The 21,162-nt window shown below is 46.0% G+C and overlaps 2 protein-coding genes across 2 annotated transcripts in view; one reads left to right on the top strand and one right to left on the bottom strand.

Annotated features, from left to right (window-relative positions):
- The window catches only part of GINS1 (GINS complex subunit 1), a 35,575-nt gene extending 25,560 nt beyond the window's left edge, over nt 1-10,015 (top strand). Inside the window, exons 6-7 of the mRNA XM_049780233.1 lie at nt 2,231-2,305; nt 9,842-10,015. Of these exons, the coding sequence (XP_049636190.1) occupies nt 2,231-2,305; nt 9,842-9,910 (144 nt within the window). The 3' untranslated portion in view covers nt 9,911-10,015. The remainder of the gene's footprint in view (nt 1-2,230; nt 2,306-9,841) is intronic.
- A 7,542-nt stretch (nt 10,016-17,557) lies between these two features.
- Nucleotides 17,558-21,162, bottom strand: part of NINL (ninein like) — a 62,000-nt gene continuing 58,395 nt past the window's right edge. The window contains exons 19-20 of the mRNA XM_049780238.1: nt 20,919-21,032; nt 17,558-17,749 (exon numbers count right to left, since the gene is read on the bottom strand). Coding sequence (XP_049636195.1) covers nt 17,558-17,749; nt 20,919-21,032 — 306 coding nt within the window. The remainder of the gene's footprint in view (nt 17,750-20,918; nt 21,033-21,162) is intronic.

The raw sequence follows: 21,162 nt of genomic DNA, 5'->3' as shown, positions 1-21,162 counted from the left end.
ACACCTCTCTAACTCAGCCAATCCAAGCAGGCTTTTGATGCATGCAAATGAGACAATGTTCTGCACCAATCACTGCAAGGCTGCTCGGACCGCCTCTCTGACTCAGCCAATCCAAGCAGGCTTTTGATGCATGCAAATTAGACAAAGTTCTGGACCCAAATCTACACTGTCAAAAGCCTGCTCAGATGGGCCAGAGTCCGAGAGGAAGTCTATGACAGTAGAACCTTTGACCTTTGCTTGTTGGGATTGGCTCACTGTGGTACAGACAGTTGCAGCACAGGAACGTTCTGTCTTACACAGTGAATATAGGCCTACACCTATGTTTTAACTGTAAAATTATGCGGTCCTTTTATATACCGGAAAATACCGTATCACTCACCTTATTTTAAATCATTTTTTATTATTATTTTTTGTTTTTTTTGGGCCACACGTGGCAACACTCAGAGAAAGCAAATGTAATCTGATATAAACTCAAGACTAATTTATAGGAAGTTCAAGAAAGAGAAACATGTTGAACAATCTCAGAAGAATACACAACCAAACCTAGACTGTGGGGGAACTGTCAGATTTATTTGTCTTTAACAAATAAAAGGAAAAGAGAAAGAGGGAAATCTGTAGATATAAAGAGACTTAGAGAGATAAGACAGCAGGTACATTGCTAGCCTTACATGTGTCCACCTAAGTTCCATCCCTGACACCACATTTTATCTCCCAAGTTCTGCCAGGAGTAATCCCTGACTTTAGGGTCATGAGTAAGTCTTGAACACTGCCAGGTGTGGCTTCAAAGCCAAAAACTAAAAATAACCAGACTGGAGCAGTGGGGCATTTGCCTTACACATGGCCAGCCTGGGTTTGATTCCCAGTATCCCATATGGTTTCCCAAATTTGCAGAGTGTTTCCTGGTCCAGGGCCAGAGGTAATCCCTTAGCATTTGCTGGGTATTACCCTCCAAAAATTAAGAGGCACACATGTCAGAAACAAGTATTTTGGAGCTGGTGCTGGATTCTAATTTCAATAAGTTTGAGTAGCTTATGAGCTGTCAGAAGGCTTGGGTGCCATCTCCAGCATCTCATACAAAAAATAAAAAATCTCAGGACACGGGACAGGAGAGATAGCATAGTGGGTAAGGCATTTTCTCCACAGTATCCCCTGAAACTGCCAGGAGTAATTTCTGAATGCAGAGCCAGGAGTGACCCAAGTGCTTCTGGGTGTGGCCCAAACCCCACCCCATCCCCCACCCCCAAAATCTCAGGACACAGATGGAGAAATTTAGATACTAAGTGGATATTTTGTGATATTAAAGAGTAATGAAGGGGCCGGAGAGATAGCATGGAGGTGCAGAAGGACGGTGGTTTGAATCCCGGCATCCCATATGGTCCCCCAAGCCTGCCAGAAGTGAGTGTAGAGCCAGGAGTAACCTCTGAGCCAGGGGTCCTCAAACTTTTTAAACAGGGGGCCAGTTCACTGTCCCTCAGACCATTGGAGGGTCTGACTCTAGTAAAAACAAAACTTATGAACGAATTCTTATGCACACTGCCTATATCTTATTTTGTAATGAAGAAACAAAAACAGATACAAATACAATATGTGGCCCGCGGGCCATAGTTTGAGGACCACTGCCGGGAGTGAGTCTGAGCATTGCTGGGTGTGACCCAAAAACCAAAAAAAAAAAAGTAATGAAGGGGCCGGAGAGATAGCACAGCAGTGGGGCATTTGTCTTGCAGGTAGCTGATCCAGGATGGACAGTGGTTTGAATCCCTGCATCCCATATGGTCTCTGGTGCCTGCCAGGAACGATTTCTGAGCACAGAGCCAGTAGTAACCCCTGTGTGTTACCGGGTGTGGCCCAAAAAAGAAACAAACAAAAGTAATTAAATGAAGGGCCTGAGAAGTAGTGTGTGTGTGTGTGTGTGTGTGTGTGTGTGTGTGTGTGTGTGTGTGTGTGTGTGTGTGTGTGTGTGTGTGTGGTTTTTGGGTCACACCCGGCAGTGCTCAGGGGTTATTCCTGGCTCCAGGCTCAGAAATTGCTCCTGGCAGGCACGGGGGACCATATGGGGCGCCGGGATTCGAACCGATGACCTCCTGCATGAAAGGAAAATGCCTTACCTACATGCTATCTCTCCGGCCCCAGACGAGTATTCTTACTGCATGGGTATTTGTATGATTCCTGTTTACTTTGAGGTCAGTGTGTGCTAAGTAATTTCCATATAATTCCTTTTTTTTTCTTTCAGGTTCGTTGCCTAAAGGACTATGGAGAATTTGAAATGGATGATGGTACTTCAATCTTACTGAAAAAAAATAGCCAGGTATTTCTCTCTCTTTCTCTCTCTCTCTCTCTCTCTCTCTCTCTCTCTCTCTCTCTCTCTCTCTCTCTCTCTCTCTCTCTCTCTCTCTGTTTTTTGTTTTGTTTGTTTGTTTTGTTTTGTTTTTTGGTCATACAAGGTGGTGCTCAGGGGTTACTCCTGACTCTGTGCTCAGAAATCACTTTTAGCAGGCTTGGGGAACCATATGGGATGCTGGGAATTAAACCACTTGCAAGGCAAACGCCCTACTACTTTGTATTGCTCCAGTCCAGCTAGGTATTTCTTTTTTTTTTTTTTCTTTTTTGTTCTTTCTCCCTTACTTTTTGTCTCCTCTAGAGACTCACCAGTTCTCCACATTGTCTTTGTGGCACTGGCTGGGGTGAGGGGTTCTTCCCCACTCTGAGGTACAGGGGGATTTCGTGGCATGGGGTTAGTCTTTGTTTGTTTGTTTGTTTGTTTGTTTTTTGGGCCATACCCAGTGGTGCTCAGAGGTTACTCTTGGCTCTGAGCTCAGAAATTGCTCTTGGAAGGCTAGGGGGACTATATGGGATGCTGGGATTAGAACCACTGTCAGTCCTGGGTCAGCTGCAAGGCAACCGCCCTACTGCTGTGCTATCTCTCTGGCCCCAAGGATTAGCCAATTTTTTTTTTATTTTTATTTTGAATTATGAGAACAAAAGATGCAAAGAAAGAGGACAAGGTAAAGTTATAGTGGAAGGACAATCACCCGTAACATAATTCTCAGAAGAAGTCCCCTTGCTGATATCTTAACTTTGAACTTTCAGCCAAAGAACGTTAAGATAAAATAAAACAGAATCCATGTGCGATTATTTTGTCCCTCGAGTCCCCAGATTGTAGCACATTATAATATTTCTTAACAGCACACAAGGCAATCTAAAGCCATCAAACTTACGTAACTCCTTTAACATTAGAGGCATAGTATTTTTTACATTTCCATGTACATGAATATTAGCTTAAGTTAACCTCAAATTTTAAGTGGGTGCGTTTTAAGGATTAGAGTCAAAGGAGCACAGTAAAAACGTTGATAGAGTGGCAATTGTTGTTTGCATAGGCCCACCAAAATATGAGAGGCATGGAAAGGAATAACCTTGGCCTAAATACAAAGAGATCCTACACCTGAAGTTTCCTGGCATAAGACCAGCTCTAGGATTCAGGCAAGTTATCGTCCGATCCAAGACATTGTCCGTAGTGCCAACACACTTTTCACACAGTCTCTGTTGTTGGTATCATGTTTCTGTATTAAAGATTCTGGAATCTGCATGTCCTACATTGAAGTCATGATGTGGAGTGTCTTCTCGTTTCACCTCACCATGAAAGGGCAATGCAGGAAGCCCTTTCCTGTAAGCAGGTTGTTGTTGTTGTTGTTGTTGTTAAGTCTTCTCAGTGTTAAGGGAAGTCTCTTTTGAGCAGGACAATGTCTGAGCAGTGGTAGGGTCTTCCATGGTAGAGGATTGCTTCCAGGTGATGTTATAGACAAACCTCACCATTAAGGGGCAATACAGCAATCCCTGTCCAGTAAGCAGGTCATTGTTCTTGTTGTCTTCTCAGTGTTGAGGGGTGTTTCTTTTGAGTAGATAGATGTCAGAGCAGCTGTAGGGTCTTCCCTGGTACAGGAATGCCACCAGGTGATGTTATATACAACCTTGGATGTTTTGTAAATGTCTTCTGTAGATCAAGGGGTGAATGGAGAATGCCCATTCTTCTGAGGCCTGTGCCTGGTCTTTATGTCAATGTTCAGGGTGTAAGGTCTCATTGCACTACAAGATTTGTGTGTTCCCATCTCTATTAGATAAGAACCTATTGGTATGTATAGTATTTTCCCATTTTAGTGTGCCTAAGCAAACAAGAAATAAAGCCACATGGTGCTATCAGATATATGGGGGCGTAAGAATATTTCCAACAAGACCCATGACTTGGTTCAAACATAAGTATTAAACTGAGGGATTCTTTCACACCAAATTCCATATTGAGCAGTTCACAAAGAGAAGATAAAAAACATGGGGGGGGGGGTCGTCACTGTATAAGAAAATATTCAGCAAAAGTTTATAGACGTCAAAGAAAACACCCATAAAATGTTGAAAACATATAAGTGTCTTTTTTATGCCTTTTAAAATAGTTGGGTGGGTGTTAACTCCAGGGCACCACTTTGGTCTGTGACTTAGGACTCTACCATACTTAAGTTAGAAAGGGTAAATGAGGAGTAATGATGATAGGAATTAAAGAAGTTAAAGAGAAATATGAACTTATGAAGGGGTATGCAAAAGGGCAGAGTACAAAATGGACATTCTGCATACATAAAAACATAATTCAATGATAGTGAGTACTATTAATGTTTCTTTTTTTTTTTTTTTTTTGGTTTTTTTTGGGTCTCACCCGGCAGTGCTCAGGGGTTACTCCTGGCTCCATGCTCAGAAGTCGCTCCTGGCAAGCACGGGGGACCATATGGGACGCCGGGATTCAAACCGATGACCTTCTGCATGAGAGGCAAACGCCTTACCTCCATGCTATCTCTCCGGCCCCTATTAATGTTTCTTGTGTGAGTACTATTAATGTATCTTGTGCTCAGGGACTATCCCCCCGCGCGATTCCGAAAATATAGACTGGACAGAGATTACCAGTGATTTCAAGAAGCTGGGAGGCCAGAAGTTCAGAGCCCCACCCAGACCCTCCCTAAGGAGCTGAATGGATAATGGGGGAAGGCCTAGGGTACCTTCAAGCTCCACCAAGGGACCCAACTCACCGGCTTGCCCAGGCATGTGGCCCGGGAAAGTCCTGGAGATCTGGAGCAAGGCTGTAGAGGGGTGCTGGGGTTACCCAAGTCCCGCACCCCCACTAGGCCTGGTCAAGCAGGCCTCCGGCATGGCAGAGGCCTGCCAAACCTCCTCCTGCTAGACTCCTGGCTCCAAGAAAGGAGAGATCCTTCAAGAAGCTGGGAGGCCAGCAGTTCAGAGCCCCACCCAGACCCTCCCTAAGGAGCTGAATGGATAATGGGGGAAGGCCTAGGGTACCTTCAAGCTCCACCAAGGGACCCAACTCACCGGCTTGCCCAGGCATGTGGCCTGGGAAAGTCCTGGAGATCTGGAGCAAGGCTGTAGAGGGGTGCTGGGGTTACCCAAGTCCCGCACCCCCACTAGGCCTGGTCAAGCAGACCTCCGGCATGGCAGGGGCCTGCCAAACCTCCTCCTCGCTAGGTATTTCTTAAGATATATTTTTAGTCTTTTCGTTGTTTGATTTTTGGACCCCAACCAGCTATGTTCAGAGTTTACTCCTGGCTCTTTAGTAACTCCTGACGGGGCTCAGAAAGTCATATTCGGTGCCAGGGATTAGACCTAGGTCAGATCCATGCAAAGTAAGCTCCTTATTCAACTATAATATCTCTCCGGCCCCATTTAATGTTTAAATGTTGTAAGAGAGTTAAATGATGAAAATTAGTGGGGCCGGGCGGTGGCGCTGGAGGTAAGGTGCCTGCCTTGCCTGCGCTAACCTAGGACGGACCGCGGTTCGATCCCCCGGCGTCCCATATGGTCCCCCAAGAAGCCAGGAGCAACTTCTGAGCGCATAGCCAGGAGTAACCCCTGAGCGTCACAGGGTGTGGCCCAAAAACCAAAAAAAAAAAAAAAAAAAAAAAAAAAGAAAATTAGTAAAATAAGTATCACCTTGTGATGATCATTTAGATCCATTTCATATTATTCATTATAAATTTATATGCCTTTTCCAATATTTATATAAGCGATAAGACTTAGGGGAAAAAAGACCTCTTTAAATAATTTAATTTAGACATGATTTTCAAAGCTGTTAATGTTTCAGCAATGCAGTGTTGCTATTTCACACCTACCAATAAAGATCAGCTTTCCTCTACCACTAGGTCCCCTTATTCACTTTAGAAAACACCCACTTAGGGGCCGGAGAGATAGCACAGTGGCGTTTGCCTTGCTAGCAGCCGATCCAGGACCTAAGGTGGTTGGTTCGAATCCCAAAGACCCATATGGTCTCCTGTGCCTGTCAGGAGCTATTTCTGAGCAGATAGCCAGGAGTAACCCCTGAGCACAGCTGGGTGTGGCCCAAAAAACGAAAACAAAAACAAAACACTCACGGGTCGGAGAGATAGCATGTAGGTAAGGCGTTTGCCTTGCATGCAGAAGGACGGTGGTTTGAATCCCAGCATCCCATATGGTCCCCCGAGCCTGCCAGGAGCGATTTCTGAGCGTAGAGCCAGAAGTGACTCCTGAGCACTGCCGGGTGTGACCCCAAAACCAAACCAAAACAAAACAAAACAAAACACCCACTTAATAAACTCAGTACAGAAGGAAGCTCTTAGGGTCTTTTATCATTAGCCATTGTATATTAGCTGGCTATTTTTTATACTCCAGTCAAATGAGAGAATATTCAATATTTTCCTCCAGTATTTGACTATACAGCATTATTTAGAGTAGTATGTATGTGCAGGTTATGTGCGTGTGTATTTCAAACTTTCTACAGTATCTTGTTTGTTTCCAGATTTTTATTATTTGTGAATAGCATTGCAAAGAACATAAGAGTGAAAATGTGGGGCCGGGTAGGTGGCGCTGGAGGTAAGGTGTCTGCCTTGCAAGCCCTAGCCAAGGAAGGACCGCAGTTCGATCCCCCGGCGTCCCATATGGTCCCCCCCAAGCCAGGGGCGATTTCTGAGCACATAGCCAGGAGTAACCCCTGAGCGTCAAACGGGTGTGGCCCAAAAACCAAAAAAAAAAAAAAAGAGTGACAATGTCTCTTTTAAGTTTTTTGTATTTGTGATGCCAGGGATATAAACCCACAAAGACAAGGCAGTGAGCTATATTCTTTTTTTTTGGGGGGGGGGGGCCCCGCACCTGTTTGATGCTCAGGGGTTACTCCTGGCTACGTGCTCAGAAATCGCCCCTGGCTGGGGGGACCATATGGGACGCTAGGGGATCGAACCGCGGTTGCGATCTTTCCTTGGCTAGCACTTGCAAGGCAGACACCTTGCCTCTAGCACCACCTCGACGGCCCATATATTCTTGATCTCTGTAAAAAAGACTTTTTCTAATTTTAAATATAAATTTAACTAGTTGATGTGAAAGTTTATATAATAAGAAAGGTTAATTTTTTATAATATTGCTAGGCATTTTCTATGAAAATTATGTCAGTGGGCCTTGTTTTAAGGAGAGTTTATTTTGCTTAAGGGAGTGTTACATTTTTCAGGTGGCTCCTGATTATAATTCACCTGGAAAGTGCAAGCCAGAGCTGTTACTCAGTAGTAGATCTCTTGCCTTACTTCTATAAGAATCTGAATTTATTCCCCATCTTGGGTTTAAAAAAAGGTACTAAGCTGCTCATTTTCAGCGTGAACTTCACCTTCTCTCTCCTAAATCTGTTGCAAACAGCAATATGGATTTAAAAAATAAAAGCAATGTAGAAATATAACTGAATTAAAATAAGGATTAAAGTTGAGCCCGGGGCACCTTCATGGAATCCCTAGCACCACGTGGTCCCCGGCCACAGTGACTTTGCACCATGCACAGTATGCACTTCCTGCGAACACCGCAAGATAAAGAGATAGTTTCCTTAGAAACCAGCATGTTCAGGGCCGGAGGGATAGCACGGAGGTAGGGCATTTGCCTTGCATGCAACCAACCTGGGTTCGATCCCCGGTGTCCCACATGGTCCCCTGAGTCTGACCTTTGTTTTCTATGATCACATTACTGTAGGGTATCCAAAAACTTGTGTTTTTGTTCTTTGTTCTTACCTAGTTACTATCTAAAAGCCATAAGTCACTGGTAGTGACTGTGCTCTGGAACAAATGAATGATTCAGATAAGGTGACTAGAGGTTATTTCCTCAAGTGATGGAGAATTGATCTCTTGCGCCTCTGGATCTTAAAATAAGTTTCCTAAAATGAATCTGGACTATTTTCTTTATTTTTTACTATCGGGGGCCACATATGGTGGGCCACTGGAACCACTCTTGATAGTGCGAGGAAGGAGGGGGCAGCAATTCTGGGAGCTGAGACAAGAGAGGGGTAGACTCTTGTCACGTGGAGGGCCTGTGCTCCACACATTCCTGCTCTCAGGTAGAATTTCTCTTCCTTTTAATTTTGTTTGTTTTGAGGCCCCACTCCGAGGTGACATGGGATTGTTCCTGTCTCTGCACTCAGGAATTACTTCTGGCAGTGCTCAGGGGACCTTTCGGGATACGGGGGATCGAACCTGGGTCAGCTGCGTGCAAAGAAACACTACCCTCTGTGCTATCGCTCAGACTCCGTCTTCCTTTGGCTTTTGGTGTTTGAGAATCACACCGACCAGTGCTTTACTTGTTGGGTTACTCCCAGTGCTGTGCTTGACAATGTCTCCTGTTAGGTCTCAGGGCCATACTTGCCAGGAATCAAACCCAGGCCTCTCAGATACAAAGCATGTGTTCATCCTGTCCAGCTCATTCTCTGGCCTAAAGATAAATTCTTTTTTTTTTTTTTTCCATTTTGGTTTTGCATCCTTACCTGGTGATACCAAGGATACCTCCTGTCTCTGCAATCAGGAATTACTGCCGGCAGGGATCGGGGGACCATATGGGATACCAGGAATTACCCAGGTCAGCTGTGTGCGAGGCAAGCACCCTGCCTACTGTACTATCTCGCCAGCCCTGTTTAAATATCTTATAGTCACATTTTCCAGTTATCCTGAACTCCTTGGGTAAAGAGACTATCTGTCCATATTGAAAATAAGGGTAAATTATCCACATAATTTAAAACAGGAAAATATTTTCTGGTCATAATTTACTTTATACTTGTCAATGCAAGTTGCATATTTGATGCAAGCACATTGACAGAAGTCACTCTGCCCTCCTTATTTTTGTAGCCTTTGGAATAGCTGTTAGTTAACATGACTCACTGTTTTGTTTTGAAGTGTCTTTTTTTAGGGTTTTTTAGAATTCACTTAACACATTAGATGACAGTTCTCAACCCATGCCTCCAGGACTGATTTGGAAACAAAGCCTTGTTTGATCCTGGGTTGCATACAGCCCTTGAGTTTGTGCTGAAGGGCCTCTGCTGTGCAAGGCCTATCGCCTAACTCAGGCATAACAAGTGTTCTGCCACTAGTCCTGCCAACTTCAATCCTGTGCATTCTCATATTAGCACTAAGTTTTCACTTCAGTTTGTTTTGGGGTGGGCCCCATCCCTACCAATGCTCAGGACTGGCTCCTGATTCGGGAAATTCTTGGAGGTACTGGGAGACCCTGTGTAGAGCTGGGGAGAGAACCTATTTTGGCTAGAATCAAGACAAGTGCCTTACCTCTATCTATACTATCTCTCTGGCCCCTCTTCACTTAAATTTAACTTAATAAAGCTGTGAATTGGTTTATTAAAATCAGAATCCACTTCAGGTGATGAAAATAGCAAATATATATAAATTTCATTTAAATATTTACTATTGAAGTTGACTTACATAAATAATTGCTTTTTGGTGACAGAGTATAATTTAAATTCTTTCCATCCTATCTCTTCCTCTCTCCCCTCCCTAACCCCCAGCACTTTCTGCCAAGGTGGAAGTGTGAACAGCTGATCAGACAAGGAGTTCTGGAGCATGTCCTGTCTTGACTTTCCACGAGGCTTTGGAGAGCAGGGCAGAATCCACGGAGGGGACATCTTGCTTCACCAAGGTTCCGGCTCCTTTGGTTTAACAAGTCACAGACATGTTTTAAGATAGCCAAGTGTATGATAGAGTATAGTTGGTTTTTCTATTTTACAATGTTCATTCCTCTTTTTGTAATAAACTATGTATATTCATAACATCCCAACATTAGAAACATTTTCATCTCTCTCCCTTCTTCCTAAAATTTTAAACATTGTGATTTATGATGATTTGGTCACAGACTAATGTATATAAAGATTCCTTTTCCACCTTGATTTTATTCTCTAGAACAGGGGTCTTCAAACTACGGCCTGCGGGCCACATATTGTATTTATTCCCATTTTTTTTCTTCACTTCTAAATAAGATATATGCAGTGTGCATAGAAATTTGTTCATAATTTTTGTTTTACATAATCTGGCCCTCCAACAGTCTGAAGGACAGTGAACTGGCCCCCTGTTTAAAAAGTTTGAGGACCCCTGCTCTAGAACTTTCAGAAACATCGATTATTGCTGGTAATAGTTAAAAAAAATTATTCTTTTTTTAAATGCTCCACATCACTAATCATCAGGGAGATGCAAATCAAAACAACTATGAGGTACCACCTCACACCCCACAGATTGGCACACATCACAAAGAATGAGAACAAGCACTGTTGGCGGGGATGTGGAGAGAAAGGAACTCTTATCCACTGCTGGTGGGAATGCCATCTAGTTCAACCTTTATGGGAAGCAATATGGAGATTCCTCCAAAAATTGGAAATCGAGTTCCCATACGATCCAGCTATACCACTCCTAGGAATATACCCTAGGAACACAAAAATACAATACAAAAACCCCTTTCTTACACCTAAATTCATTGCAGCACTGTTTACCATAGCAAGACTCTGGAAACAGCCAAGATACCCTTCAACAGACAAATGGCTAAAGAAACTGTGGTACATATACACAATGGAATATTATGTAGCTGTCAGGAGAGATGAAGTCATGAAATTTTCCTGTACATGGATGTACATGGAATCTATTATGCTGAGTGAAATAAGTCAGAGAGAGAAAAACGCAGAATGGTCTCACTCATCTATGGGTTTTAAGAAAAATGAAAGACATTCATGCAATAATAACTTTCAGACACAAAAGAGAAAAGAGCTGGAAGTTACAGCTCACCTCAGGAAGCTCACCACAAACAGGGATGAGTTTAGTTAGAGAAATAACTACATTTCGAACTACCCTAATAATGAGAATGTACGAGGGAAATAGAAAGCCTGTCTAGAGTACAGGTGGGGGTTGTGTGGGGAGGAGGGAGATTTGGGACATTGGTGATGGAAATGTTGCACTGGTGATGGGTGGTGTTCTTTACATGACTGAAACCCAAACAACACAATCATGTATGTAATCAAGGTGTTTAAATAAAAAATACATTAAAAATTTATTCTTTTCTGATATCTTGATTATAATACCCTGATCTTTCTAAGTGTTAATCTTTCTGTACCAAAATCTGTGGCCTCTCTCAATGAAACTTCAAGGCTCAAAATAAATTTAAAACCATAATTGAAAATAAAACACTTGTCATTAACAAATATGATTTCTTCAATTGCATAGTTTGTATTTCTTTAACACCCTAACATGATGGATTCTATAACTAGAATTATATTGTGGATCTCTCATATATACCTATGACTATACTCTTGGCTATGATGTATTATTAATTCAGTGATTTGATTGCTGGCTTATTAGCTTTTTGTTGGCTGGTTGTTTTTGGTCTGGAGGCCATACTGGTTACCCAGTCGGTACTTGGGAGTCCTTACCGGTGCCAGGTTTCAAACTGAATTGGGACCAGCTACGTGCAAGACTCGTGCCTTACCCTCTGCACACGCTTGGCCCTCCGTTTGCTGCTATTTTATTTGGGTAGTCAACAGCTGTGAGAGTGGTGCTGGTGCATAATACACTGGGCGAGGGGATGGGGAACCTGAGTGCATGTATGTGGCTGCGCTTTGTCAGTATGAGCTGTTTTCTGTTGCTGTCACACAAACCATCCAAAACTGAAGGATGGTAATGCGCACATCCTTGATTGAGCCCCCGTGGTTCTGTGGGGTGGCTGCTCTCGGTCAGGCTTGTCTACAGACCTTGCGGAGTGTCTCTGATGAGCAGGGGTTCGGGCTCCGTCTCTGGTAGTCTGCTTGTAGCTGCTCCACAGAGGGCTGCTGCAAGTTTAGGAGGATGACACTGTGGGTTTGGGGAAAGGCTAGAGCTGGCAGGACTAATTCCCTCAGCTACCTCCTGTATTAGTCCTGCGATGGGCCATTAAATAGTTTCATATCTCTAGAACTGTCTATGTATAAATGTCTTAGGGGAAAGACCTTTGATGAAATAATCTCTTTTCAGTTTTTGGGAAGAGTTCGTATAGGTTTTATATTATTTGTTAAAGACTTAACATACGTTTATATACACCATTTAAACCTAGAGCTTCTTTGTGAAAGATTAACCATTAATGTTAATACTAGTATTAGCAAGAGTAGTTTGAGGGGTCACACCCAGCAGTGCCCAGGTACTACCTCCAGACCTTGATGGTTTCAGGAACTGAATCTGTGCCTCCTGAAAGCAAAGTCTGTGTTTAGCCCTTTAAGCCATTTCCCAGCTCAGATAATACGTTTATTTATCCTTCCTCAACATGATTTAGTAATTCGTCTTGTTTAACTTAATGTTGAAATCATGTTTAACAACATGTTCATAGTATTAGCAGATATTGCTTTTATATCTGTAGAATTGATAGTGTTGTCTCTGTTCTTGTTTTAAATAATGGTCTTTTTGTTTGTTTTTGATTTTTAGAGCTGGGGGGGGGGGGCTCTGAGCTCAGGAATCTCTCCTGGCTCAGGGAACGATATTGGAGTCCAGGATCAAAGCACAGTCTGTCCTAGATTAGCCACATGCAAGGCAAACGCCCTACTGCTGCGCCAGTGCTCTGGCCCCAAATACTGGTCTTTTTATCCCTCCGAACATTTTCACTGATCAGACTAGATGCCCATGAATTAATCTCAAAGAACCAATCTTTGGTTTTGTTGACTTTCCTGTTGCTATTTCAGACTTTTTGACTAGTATCTCTGATGGCAGCTTGATAATACTGGGATAGAACAAAGGCAAGCATGACATGCATGAAAGGGGATAGCTGTATCAAAGTAATTACGAAAACAATCCATGGGCAAGGCTTAACAAGGCATGTCATGTACTAACCCCTGGTCTTTCACTTCTGCTGTAGTCATTACTTTCTTCCTTCTACTTACTTTGTCTTTAAATTATTCTTTGTTGTTGTTTTTGGTCTGTTTGGGCCACATCCAGAAAGATGGTAGTTCTAACCATGTGGACAATGAAGTGCCAGGGATCATACCCAGGTCTCCTTTGTGCAAAACGTGCACCTCTGCCTTTTTTTTGGGGGGGGGGGGTGTCACACCCGGCAGCACTCAGGGGTTACTCCTGGCTCTATGCTCAGAAATTGCTCCTGACAGGCTCAGGGGACCATATGGGATGCCGTGATTTGAACAGCCGACCTTCTGCATGCAAGGCAAACGCCTTACCTCCATGGTGCTATCTTCTTGATCCCTCTTTTCTAGCTAGTTTTTGTAGAAGCTGAGGTCACTGAATCGAAATCTGTCTTCCTTTCCGGTACTGAGTTTTCTCTAAAGCAGTGGTGATAATACAGCAGGTATTGCTCTTGCCTTGCACAGAGCAAACCCAGGAGTAAGCCCTGAACACTGCTGTTTGGGGCCGGTGAGGTGGCGCTAGAGGTAAGGTGTCTGCCTTGCAAGCGCCAGCCAAGGAAGGACCGGGGTTCAATCCCCCGGTGTCCCATATGGTCTCCCCAAGCCAGGGGCAATTTCTGAGCACTTTGCCAGGAGTAACCCCTGAGCATCAAACGGGTGTGGCCCGAAAAACAAAACTAAACAGAACACTGCTGTTTGTCCCTCCCCAGCCCCCAGCACCTCTAAAATAAAGCAATGCTTTAGCTCTGACCCATGTTCTCATGGGTGGTGGTGGTGATGGTGGTGGAAACAACTCCCATTGAGGCTCCATCCGGTAGCATGAGATGAGCTTGCTTGCTCATTACTTGGGTCTAGAACTGCTCTACCCCACAAGTTTTTTTTTTGAGGAGGGTTGTGTGGGGGTCTGTGTGCCAGAACCAGAGGTACTCAGGGCTCACTCAGTGAGCCTGGGAGATCATATAGGTATCAGGGATCAAACCTGTGCCAGCCACATGCAAGGCAATCACCTTCCCGGCTGACTGCTATCTCTCTGGCCCTACCCTACTTCGGGGGAGGTCAGGTCGGAGGCATGCTCAAATGTGTTCATGAGATCATATATGGTGCTGGGGATCAAACCCAGGTCATGTTCATGCACGACAACTCTACATAGTTTTCTTTTGTATTTTCAAGTTCATTCAATTTCAAGTAACTTCTATTTTCCCTTTTAATTTTTTTTGTTTGTTTGTTTGTTTCATTAGTTACTTAGCAGTGTCTTCATTTTCCTCTGGAGATTTTCCAAATATCATTCCTGTCTTGATTGCTAATTAGTCAGAGAATACACTTTGACTCTTTTGAGTTATTGAGATTCATTTAAAAGCCCACATGATCTTGATAAATGTACCAGGTGCACTTTTTCTTGCCATTGTTGGATTCAGTAACTCTGGTAAGTGTTGGTAAGGTTCAGTTGTTCTGTCACTGATAACTAACTCCAAGCCCAGCCTGACACCCACAGTGAATGACAAGTAATAGTATTGCCTTGTCTTGTTCCGGGGCTACTCCCAGCTTAGTGATTAGAGGCTGCTCCCAGCAGTGCTTGGAGGAACCAGCACACACAACATGTACTCCAGGCCTCTGAGCTATTTCCTTGGCCCCAGGAAGCTTCAGTGACTATATAGACCCCTGTAATGCAGGCTATATTGAAATTGTTTTATAACATAGAACTAGTTTTTCATTCATTTCCTCTTTATCAGTTTTTCTTATATTTATCTAGTTGTGCATAAACACTTTAGAATTGCCCAATTTTGGGAGAAGGGGTGGAATGGAGCAGAAAACACTTGTTTTATTTTTTATTGAGAAAATGAGTTCGGAGAGATAGCACAGCGGCGTTTGCCTTGCAAGCAGCCGATCCAGGACCAAAGGTGGTTGGTTCGAATCCCGGTGTCCTATATGTCCCCCGTGCCTGCCAGCAGCTATTTCTGAGCAGACAGCCAGTAGTAACCCGAGCACCGCAGGGTGTGGCCCAAAAACCAAAAAAAAAAAAAAAAAAAAAAAAGAGTTACCTTATGAGAATCCCAAAACTGATTTAACTAGTCTAGCCACATGTGCCTTTCTGTAATGTTATAATATTTTCTTATATATGCACGTATGATAAACACTCAGATTGTGAGAAGGTACATCAACTTCAGGGTATTGTTTACCTCCAGGAAGGAGACTGAATAGAGTAAAATAAGGTCCGCACATCAGCTTAAGATGCTGTAAGGTGGCTGATATTAGTTGGGTCTTCAGAACCGCCATCTTCATTTACTAAGTGAAACAACCCAATGATGGGTGAATAAAGAAACTAGTATATCGACACAGTGGAACACTACACAGCTATTAAGAAAAATGAAATCATGAAACTTGCTTATACATGGATGGATATGGAGAGGATTATACTGAGCAAAACAAACCAGAGGGAAATGGATAAATATAGGATGATTGCACGCATTTGTGGGATACCAAAAATAGGTAGTATGGCATTAATATCCAGAAGCAATAGAGACAAGGGCCAAGAGGACCAATCCATAGTAGGAAGCTTGCCACCAAAAAATGGGGAGTGAGGCCAGAGAGATAGCATGGAAGTAGGGCATTTGCCTTGCATGCAGAAGGACAGTGGCTAGAACCCCAGCATCCCATATGGTTGCCCCACCACCAGACCTGCCAGGAGCGATTTCTGAGCACAGGGCCAGGAGTATCCCTTGAGCACCGCCAGGTGTGACCCAAAACCACCCCCCCAAAATAAAACAAAACAAAAATGGGGAGTGAAATTAGGGCAGAGAAGGGACCACTATGGCAATGATAGTGGGGAAGATCATTCTGGACCAGAACTGGGTGCAGAAAGAACATAAAGTGATATGCATGGCAATCCTTCAGTAAACATTGCAAACCACTGTCTAAAAGGAAAAAAAGGAAGAGAGACGGAAAGAGAGAAGAAAAGTGTCTGCCACAGTGGCAGGCAGGGGAGGATAGTGGGGAGGGCAGGAGGGAAACTGGGGTACATTGATGATGGAAAATATGCAGTGGTAAAGGGTGATGTACATTGTATGACTAAAACTCAATTATGAACAACTTTGTGACTGTATCTCATAATGATTCAATGATAAAATTTATTAAAAAAATAAAATTTTTTAAGTTTTTAAAGACTCTGTAAGGTCTTTAAAAGGAGAGTGTGGTGGGGCCAGAGAGATAGCATGGAGGTAAGGCGTTTGCCTTTCATGCAGGAGATCATCGGTTCGAATCCCGGCGCCCCATATGGTCCCCTGTGCCTGCCAGGAGCAATTTCTGAGCGTGGAGCCAGGAATAACCCCTGAGCACTGCCGGATGTGACCCAAAAACCACAAAAAAAAAAAAAAAAAAAAAGGAGAGTGTGGTATTGGAATTGTTTATCCAAGAAATCCTACTCTGAAGTGTAAACCAAGACTGAAATAAAACTTAAAAATAAAATGCTGTGGGGTCCAGAGAGATGACAGGAGAAGATGGGACCTGTTTTGCAGGCACAGGTTCTGGGTCGAATCACTGAGGTCATATGGTCTCCTGGACACTGCTAACTAAAAATTAAAGTAAATGTTGTAACAGTAGTTGATGGATACATTATAAAACTGTCTATCTTCTGAAATATTTCATCATTAAAATGAAAATACTCAGTTTTATTAAAAGCAGTTTTAATAAAAATCTTTTCAATAGTGTCGTCAGACTGGATGTCTAAACAATCATGATTTATGCATTTTATGTATAAAACTAATTTGCTATGTAAAGTGTCATTTCCAGTGAGGCAAAGATTGTCTTCGCAGAGTATTAGGCCATCATGCCTGAGTCGGACCTGAAGCGCAGACACTGTCGCACATGGTCCTGCAGAGGGGCTGCCTCCCCGTCCCCTTGCGGGCGGGTCACGTCCTCCTGGAGGTCTGTACAGACGGACCTTGGTCCGCAATGCTGGTGATCTGAAGCCAAAGCATGGACAGTGAAATCGGGACGCGGCAGGGCTCCGATTGTGCGTGGAGTCTCCGCGCCACGGCCTCGGGGACAAGCGGGAACCGGCCAGTCTCTCTCCACGTTCTCTCTCGGTGGCGGCGCTGTGCCAGATGCGCCCACATCTGGCCGGGCGCCGTTTCTTTTCCTTACCCCTCTCACGCACGTCAGCCCTGAGGCGCCAGGCGGGCGTTTTCCCGAGGACCTCCCTGGAAGCGCTCGGAAGGAGGCCATCTCCGCGGCCCTTCTCCGCGCTGGCCTTGGCGCCTTGGTGCAGCCCTCGGAAGGCTGGTGGCCGGAGCGGCGTCCGGCGTCCGTCCAGCCCTGGGCCCCGGTGGGCCGTGAGCACCCGCCGCTGTGGAGAAGCCGGCGCTCTCACACGGACAGGGCCGCGGCGGAGACCCTGCCCAGCAGCCTGTTGAGAGCCCGGACTTTCTCCTCCAGGCCCCGCGCGCTCCTCTCCGCGCCGCGCCGCTTCTCCTCGGCGCCCTGCAGCTGCTTCATGAGGCGCGCGTTCTCCACGTAGAGCTCTCGGAGCAGCAGGTCGGCCCGGGCGCTCCTGGCCAGCTGGGGGGAGAGAGCACAGGCAGGCCTCGCTGGCCCTCGCGCCCCTGCACTGGCCACGCCTGCCCAAACAGCCTCGGCCGGCAGGGACGAGAGTGGCAGTGTGCGGCACCCTGGTGGACGTGAGTGAGCAAAGGAACTGAGACTCGGAGGGGGTTGTTTTTGGCTCAGGCCTAATAGCTCCTGGCAGTGCTTGGGACCACTTGAGGTGAAGGATCTCACCTTTAGCTCCTGCTCAAAACCAGCGCTCAGTCCGCTGAGTTATTTCCTGGCCCTGACAAACTTTGATACTTTACCACTGGGGAAATGGAGATAATCTATCAACTAAAAAAAAAAAAAAAAACAACCAAATTATCTTGAAATGAAGACATTAAGATCAAGGTTGCGGTGGGACTGGCATGGTGGCGCAAGCTGTAAGGTATCTGCCTTGCATATGCTAGCCTAGGACAGACCGTGGTTCGATCCCCTAGCGTCCCATAGGGTGCCCCAAGCCAGGACCGATTTCTGAGCGCATAGCCAGGACTAACCCCTGAGCACCGGGTGTGGCCCAAAAACGAAGAAACAAAAAGCAAAAAACAAAACAACAACAAAAAACAAACATCAAGATTGCGGGTGCTCTGACAGGGCTATAGGTGTAGGGTATGAAACGGACATATGGACACAAACAGGATGCTTCCAGCAGCCCAAGGTGTCCTGTCACCCTGGATTTGCAGGCACTACACCTGCCTTCCCAGAGCTGGTTACCAGGGAGGGATTGCAGAGTGGGTGATGAGGCCGCTGCAGAACAGGATCCTGGCTTTCTATGGAAAGGCAGAACAGCCCAGAACAGAAGCACCGGAGGGGAGCTGACACAAAGGGAAGACGACCCTGTGGACCCTGAGCTGAGCCAGAGAAGGGGGCCTGAGCAAGAGAGACGCCCGGACAACCTGCAGTCAGGCCCACAAAGGCTCAGTGCTGCCCTGCAACTGAACTTAGTAAAGGAATAAAAAAGACGCAATGATCCAGAAGCTGGGTTCGTGGGCTAACCTGATGTGACTGAGACTCTTGCTTGGGCACCAGAGAGGAGGGAGAGGGGTCTGGTGTGAGGGGCTAACCATGGACCATGCTCGGGCCAGAGGCTGGGGCAAGGGTGCAGACCCATCCTGGAAGGCACTTGCAAAGAGAGCAGGTGCAAAGCCGGCGGCCTGGGGCTTTTTCGGGCCTGGGCCACGGCACTGGCAGGGCAGGGCAGAGAGTGCCTGCAGCTGTTCAGGTGGAGGGCTGGTGGGCCCAGGGCTCTACTGTGTGGCTACTGTGTGGAAGCACCCGAAGGTCACCTACACTCAGGTCTTCAAGCAAAGTCAACAGCAAACGGAGGCTGAGCAGAGGTGAGAGAACAGACAGGGACTGAGGAGGAGGCAGCAAGTGTAGGGGCGATATGGGCTGGAAAGAGAGATGGAGTCTGGAGGGATGAGGGTGGGGTGCGGAGGGGTGCGGAGGTGTGGAGGCAGGGCTGGGCTGTGGAGGGCAGGGTCAGGCGTGCAGTGCCCGTGAGACTGAACCAGAACAGGTTTTACCACACAAGAGACTAACTGTGGGCATATGCCAGGGAATGACTGTCTGTCGCTTTTTCAGAGAATGCAGCCGGATAGGTGGGGTAGTCTGCTTTAGCCGTCCAGGTTACTTCTTTTTTCAGAAAAAGAAATCAACCTGAGAGTGACGTCTTGAACAAAAGAAAACAAGACTTAATGGGCTAGACGAGAGTGATGCACAGTGAGATGCATTCACCTTGCTCACGGTTGACCTGGGTTCAACCTCAGCATTCCAAATGGAGCCCTAAGCATGGCCAGGAGTGATCCCTGAGGGAGTGCAGAGCCAAGAGTAACCCTTAGCATTGCTGGGCACACCCCCCCAAACAAACAAAAAACTTAAAATAACATAAAAAGGGCCGGAGCGTTGGCACAGCAGGTGGGGCATCTGCTTTTCATGTGGCTGTCCCAGGTTCGATCTCCGGCATCCCACATGGTTCCCTCAAGCCTGCCAGGAGTAATTTCTGAGCTCAGAGCCAGGAGTAACTCCTGAGTGCCACCAGGAGTGGCCCCAAAACAAAAACAAAGAGAAATGAAGGCTGGGCTGGGGATGAGAACGGAGGGCTGGAATACAGGTGTGAGGCTCTGGGCCCCATTCTGGCTATCCCAGGCCCTGCCACCAGCATCTCACAGGCATAGCCCAACCCTGGAACCATCAAGGCTGCGCAGCCCTGGCTGCCTCCTGCTAGTAGGCCCCTGAGATGGATTCCAATAAGAGGCATCGTGTGCTTCATCAAAAACTTCCAATAATTTCTCGTAACTAGTAGACTACAGATGAGAGGTGTCTCACCCACGTAAGCCACAGCAACCTGTCAGCTCAGAGACATTTGTCCCCTCTCCCTTGGGGATGAACCTCCTCCTAGGGAATTCCAAAGCATACATGACCTGTGTGGGTGCTGCTTCAGGGGTTCGAGGTTGTGCTGCCTGCATTTCACAGGAAAAGCCCAGAATAGGGCCACCCAGCGCCGGGGTGGGGCAAGTGGGACCTCCATGGTCTGGTCCCGTTGCCCCTGCTCATCTGTGCTTGTTCCCATACTGGAGGGACCATGAGGACACATCCAGGCCTATCTTCACACCTCCCTACAGGGTAATCGTCAGCCCAGTGCCAGAACAAGCCAACAGATGATATCCACTCGGGTTCTGTGAACAGCTCAGAAAAGATCTGGGGCTGCAGCAATCATAGCACAGCGGATGGGATGCTATCATGCATCCTATCATGCCAACGACCTAGGCTCAAGCCCCGGCATCACCACTCTGAGTGCACAAGGAGTGATTCCTGAGCACTGCCAAAGGTGGCCCCCAACTAAGCAAGAGATCTGACAGCAAGTCCCCAAGGAATACAAGTGCACATGCAGCACGGCAGACACGTTTAGTGACGCCATTTTGCTGCTGTTATCTTCCGGGGAAAGGAGGGTGTTCGGATGCTCAAGATGAGGTTCAGACAGAGCCCAGGCCAGCAGTTGTTCCAAATGCACATGAGTTCCTGCCAGTTGCTGGGACAAGACAGCAGCGTTGGACCTCGGACCTATTTCCTTGGACTCGCAGCCTGAACTCCCATAGGAAGCAAGGGGCTGGCAGGGGTCAGGACAGGGCCAGTCACTCACCTGCTCCTTCAGCTCACCCACTTTGTCTTGCAGCAGCTCCTCCACGTTCTTCAGAATCATTTCCCCCTCCTTCGCCCGTGCTTCTGCAGCTGTCAGCTGCTCTTCACATTCTTCCTGCCACACACACACGTTCATGCGTTACAATTTTATTTCACACCTCTTAGATTTATGTGACGTACTGTAAAGTCTCTGGGGCCAGAACGATAGCACAACGGGAGGGTGTTTGCCTTGCATGCAGCCAAAC

This window comes from Suncus etruscus, chromosome 9, assembly GCF_024139225.1.
Source record: "Suncus etruscus isolate mSunEtr1 chromosome 9, mSunEtr1.pri.cur, whole genome shotgun sequence".
Taxonomy (NCBI): domain Eukaryota; kingdom Metazoa; phylum Chordata; class Mammalia; order Eulipotyphla; family Soricidae; genus Suncus; species Suncus etruscus.
Note: the sequence above shows the minus strand (reverse complement) of the source record. Positions and strands in the feature narration are given on the sequence as shown.